Source organism: Arachis ipaensis, chromosome B05 (genome assembly GCF_000816755.2).
Source record: "Arachis ipaensis cultivar K30076 chromosome B05, Araip1.1, whole genome shotgun sequence".
Classification (NCBI taxonomy): domain Eukaryota; kingdom Viridiplantae; phylum Streptophyta; class Magnoliopsida; order Fabales; family Fabaceae; genus Arachis; species Arachis ipaensis.
The window spans coordinates 27,985,661-27,991,058 of NC_029789.2; the positions used below are offsets into that span (position 1 = coordinate 27,985,661).

Consider the following 5,398-nt stretch of genomic DNA (forward strand, 5'->3'; position numbering starts at 1 on the left):
CCGCCACAAGCCCATGGTTAGGGACAGCTTGGTTTAGCTGCTTAGACCAGGATTTTATTCCTTTAGGCCCTCCTATCCACTGATGCTCAAAGCCTTGGGATCCTTTTTATTTCTCCTGCCTTTTGGTTTTAAGGGTTATTGGCTTTTTGCTCTTGCCTCTTGGTTTTAAGAGCTTTTGGCTTTTTCTGCTTGCTTTTTAGAGGAGAGTGTTGTGTTGTGTGAAAATGAGGAAGAATGGAGGGCTATATATAGGGGAGGGAGGGGGGTTAAGGTTCGGCCATTTAGGGTGGGTTTGGGTGGGAAATTGGTTTTGAATTTTGAAGGTAGGTGGAGTTTATGAGGTAGGTTTATGGGGAAGAGTGGTTGGATGCGAGTGGTGAAGAGGTGATGGGGAAGAGAGATTGAGGTGATTGGTGAAGGATTTTTGGGGAAGTGTGTTTATGGGGTTGTGTGAAAGAGAGTGGTGAGGGATGAGAAGAAGTGAGTGGAGGTAGGTGGGGATCCTGTGGGGTCCACAGATCCTGTAGGGGCCACAGATCCTGAGGTGTCAAGGCATTTACATCTCTGCACCAATTTAGGCATGCAAAATGCCCTTGCACACAACTCTGGGCGTTCAGCGCCAGGTTGGTGCCCATTTTGGGAGTAAAGAGGTTCCTTATTGTTAGTAGAAAAGAAGAAGAGAAAAATCTGAACTCAGAAAGAGAGAGAGAGGGTTCGGATTTTTAGTGTGGTGAGGGAGAGACGTTAGTAGATGAATAAATAAATAGAAGGGGATGAGAGAGAAGGAATTTTCTAAAATAATTTTTGAAAAAGAGTTAGTGATTTTTTAAAATAGTTTTTGAAAAATGTTAGTAATTTTCGAAAATTAAGATTTAAAAATTAAAATAATTAGTTAATTAAAAAGAGATTTTTGAAAAAGAGGGAAGGTATTTTCGAAAATTAGAGAGAGAAAGTTAGTTAGGTGGTTTTGAAAAAGATAAGAAACAAACAAAAAGATAGTTAGTTAGTTGAAACAAATTTTGAAAAGATAAGAAGTTAGGAAGTTAGAAAAGATATTTTGAAATCAAATTTTTGAAAAAGATAAGATGAGAAGATATTTTGAAAAGATATGATAGAAATTAGATTTTTTTTTTGAAAAAGATTTGATTTTTAAAATCACAATTAATGACTTGATTCACAAGAAATCACAAGATACGATTCTAGAACTTAAAGTTTGAATCTTTCTTAACAAGTAAGTAACAAACTTGAAATTTTTGAATCAAAACATTAATTGATTATGTTATTTTCGAAAATATGATGTAAAATTAAGAAAAAGATTTTTGAAAAATATTTTTTTTTGGAATTTTCGAAAATAACTGAGAAATTTGAAAAAGATTTTGAAAAAGATAAGATTTTCAAATTGAAAATTTGATTTGACTCATAAGAAACAACTTGATTTTAAAAATTTTTGAAAAAGTCAACTCAAATTTTCAAATTTGATGAGAGAAAAAGGGAAAGATATTTTTTTTTATTTTTGAATTTTTATGATGAGGGAGAAAAATTAAAAACATCATTTTCATGTTTTTCTCTTTTATTTTTGAATCAAAACAAGGAATGCATGCAATAACACTATGAATGTCAAGATGAACACCAAGAACACTATGAAGATCATGATGAACATCAAGAACACATTTTTGAAAAATTTTTAATGCAAAGAAAACATGCAAGACACCAAACTTAGAATTCTTTAATGCTTAGACACTAAGAATCCAAGAATGCATAGGAAAAACACCATACAACACAAAACATGCAAATGCAAAGATCAAACAAGAAGACATACCAAGAACAACTTGAAGATCGTGAAGAACACTATGAATGCATGAAAATTTTCGAAAAATGCAAGATGCACATGCAATTGACACCAAACTTATAACATGACTCAAGACTCAAACAAGAAACAGAAAAATATTTTTGATTTTTATGATTTTCTAATTTTTTTGGATTTTTTCGAAAATTAATTGAAAAAGGAAAATAAGGATTCTAAAATTTTTAATATGAATTCCAGGAATCTTGCATTCTTAGTCTAAAGCTTCAGTCCAGGAATTAGACATGGCTCACTAGCCAGCCAAGCTTTCAATGAAAGCTCCGGTCCAAAACACTAGACATGGCCAATGACCAGCCAAGCTTCAGCATGTAATTCAGGAACAGCAGCAGGTGGATTAGCAACAACTAGCTTGCTCTTGATAACAAATTGCAAGCCTCAGTCCAAATGAATTTAGACATGGCTTTACAGCCAGCCAGGCTTCACATGCTTCATGAAACACTAGAATTCATTCTTAAAAATTCTGAAGAAAAATAGATTTTTGAAAACATTTTTATATTATTTTTTTTTCGAAAACAAAAGAAAAATTTTTGAAAGATTTTTGAAAAATTTTTGAAAACAAAGCAAAAAGAAAATTACCTAATCTGAGCAACAGGATGAACCGTCAGTTGTCCAAACTCAAACAATCCCCGGCAACGGCGCCAAAAACTTGGTGCGCGAAAATTGTGATTACACTTTAATTATGTAAAATTCATCGCTCTTTCTTTCCCTGGTAATGGCGCCAAAAACATGATGCCAGTACCATGGTTCACAACTTCGCACAACTAACCAGCAAGTGCACTGGGTCGTCCAAGTAATACCTTACGTGAGTAAGGGTCGAATCCCACGGAGATTGTTGGTATGAAGCAAGCTATGGTCACCTTGTAAATCTCAGTCAGGCGGATATAAAACAGTAATGGGTTTTCGAAATTAATTAATAAAATAGGGATAGAGGTACTTATGTAAATCATTGGTAGGAATTTTAGATAAGCGAATGGAGATGCTTTTCGTTCCTCTGAACCTCTGCTTTCCTGCTATCTTCATCCAATCAATCTTACTCCTTTCCATGGCTGGCTTTATGTGATACATCACCATTGTCAATGGCTACTTTCGGTCTTCTCTCGGAAAAATGATCCAAATGCCTTGTCACGGCACGACTAATCGTCTGGAGGCATCACCCTTGTCAATGGTTTCATCTTATCCTCTCAGTGAAAATGATCAACGCACCCTGTCACGGCACTGCTATTCATCTGTCGGTTCTCGATCATGCTGGAATAGGATTTACTATCCTTTTGCGTCTGTCACTAACGCCCAACAATCGCGAGTTTGGAGCTCGTCACAGTCATTCATTCATCGAATCCTACTCAGAATACCACAGACAAGGTTTAGACCTTCCGGATTCTCTTGAATGCCGCCATCATTCTAGCTTACACCACGAAGATTCTGATTAAGAGATCTAAGAGATACTCATTCAGTCGAAGGTAGAACGGAAGTGGTTGTCAGGCACGCGTTCATAGGGAATGATGATGATTGTCACGTTCATCACATTCAGGTTGAAGTGCGAATGAATATCTTAGAAGCGAAATAAGATGAATTGAATAGAAGACAGTAGTACTTTGCATTAATCTTTGAGGAACAGCAAAGCTCTACACCTTAATCTATGGAGTGTAGAAACTCTACCGTTGAAAATACATAAGTGATAATGGAGTTCATTGGTCTCAGCCCCAGAGGGGAACCGGAGTAACCAAGACTACTATGATCCAAAGATAAAACTCAGGATGTCAAATACAATAGTGAAATGTCCTATTTATAATAAACTAGCTACTAGGGTTTACAGAAGTAAGTAATTGATGCATAAATCCATTTTCGGGGCCCACTTGGTGTGTGCTTGGGCTGAGCTTTGAGTGTTGCACGTGTAGAGGTCCTCCTTGGAGTTGAACGCCAGCTTTTGTGCCAGTTTGGGTGTTCAACTCTGGTTTTGGCTCCTTTTCTGGCGCTGGACGCCAGATTTGGGCAGAAAGCTGGCGTTGAACGCCAGTTTACGTCATTTATTCTTGGCCAAAGTATGGACTATTATACATTTCTGGAAAGCCCTGGATGTCTACTTTCCAACGCAATTAGAAGCGCGCCATTTCGAGTTCTGTAGCTCCAGAAAATCCACTTTGAGTGCAGGGAGGTCAGAATCCAACAGCATCAGCAGTCCTTCTTCAACCCCTGAATCTGATTTTTGCTCAAGTCCCTCAATTTCAGCCAGAAAATACCTGAAATCACAGAAAAACACACAAACTCATAGTAAAGTCCAGAAATGTAAATTTAACATAAAAACTAATGAAAACATCCCTAAAAGTAACTAGATCCTACTAAAAATATACTAAAAACAATGTCAAAAAGCGTATAAATTATCCGCTCATCATGTGTCTACTAAGACAATATGATATCAGTATAATTATGATGTTTGTTATGGATTATAATGACTTTGTCTATTGTCATGTATGTTTCTATTGGGTGAATAGATACTTATAATAGTTCAAACATCACCATCATGTATTCTCAGTGAAACCCATCATGCTTAAACAACAAGTTTATGTTAAATTAAACACAATTAAACCATACTTTCATTCATAAGTAACATCATCATTACATATCAACTAATTCAATTTCTCTGATCTAACAACACCTCTAACACACAAGAACATAACACTCCATCTGTGGCTTTACTTGGAGATTGATGTGAACAACAGTGATACACACAAGACAGTAGCCACCACCACTGCAACTGACAGGAACATTATCAGCATTTTCATTGCTCTAACCTCACCCTCCAAGCTATCCAATCTCCATGACACATTCAGTCTCCATTCATCATAGTCCCCACCAACCTCCGCATCAGTTTCCGCCCCTGCTACATACCCGTCTTTCTCAACCCACCTAAAGAAGTTGCAGTGACTTCCCTTCTGAATTTTTTCAAAAAAAAAACGAAAATCAATTTCAACTATCCAGCAGAATAGACAAAGGAATATAGAAAACAAGCTTTATATATCATAACCTAACTCACCGGGTATCTGGCACAAGCGTGGAACAACCTATCCGGATTCTCTCTTGTACCGGATTTTTTGATTGTCGTCTTCAACCCACAAAAGCAAGTCTGGTCCTTCATCTTCCTCCTCCGTCGCATGGAAGAGTTCGACTCATGGCTACCGATAGACTGCGACGGCAGGTCACCACTCCGGCTTCCACTCATCATAGCAGCGACTCCTCAAACATACATCGCCATCTACTACGAGAATCACGCACATATATGTTTCAGATTGGGGGTTAGGGTTGTAACATTAGGACTAATTTGACCTAAATAATCAAACATATCTTATCAGCATTAACGGTTGCCATGCTAGACCTCACCACGCTGGTACTTAACGTTCCACCTCAGCAAACGTTAGCCACGTCACCACCTGAGAGGACGGAAGGACAAACTCGATCAACGTGAGTAACTTTCGGGGACTAAAATGGAGATCGGGGTATCTTTTAGGGACGATTTTGACTATTAACTCGATATATATT

At 37.3% G+C, this 5,398-nt stretch overlaps 1 protein-coding gene across 1 annotated transcript; it reads right to left on the reverse strand.

The window, feature by feature from the left end:
- On the reverse strand, nucleotides 4,555–5,084 carry LOC110271967. Its single transcript, XM_021123697.1, has 2 exons — nucleotides 4,896–5,084; nucleotides 4,555–4,794 (listed from the first exon to the last, which is right to left on the reverse strand). The coding sequence occupies exons 1-2, from the start codon at nucleotides 5,082–5,084 to the stop codon at nucleotides 4,555–4,557; spliced, it is 429 nt and encodes a 142-aa protein (XP_020979356.1).

What these genes read in the sequence shown, in the direction of transcription:
- LOC110271967 (XM_021123697.1), bottom strand. Translation starts at nt 5,084, where the DNA reads ATGATGAGTGGAAGCCGGAGTGGTGACCTGCCGTCGCAGTCTATCGGT. An exon ending in ACGCTTGTGCCAGATACCCG is followed by an intron (nt 4,795 to 4,895) that starts GTGAGTTAGGTT and finishes GAAAAAATTCAG; the next exon opens with AAGGGAAGTCACTGCAACTT.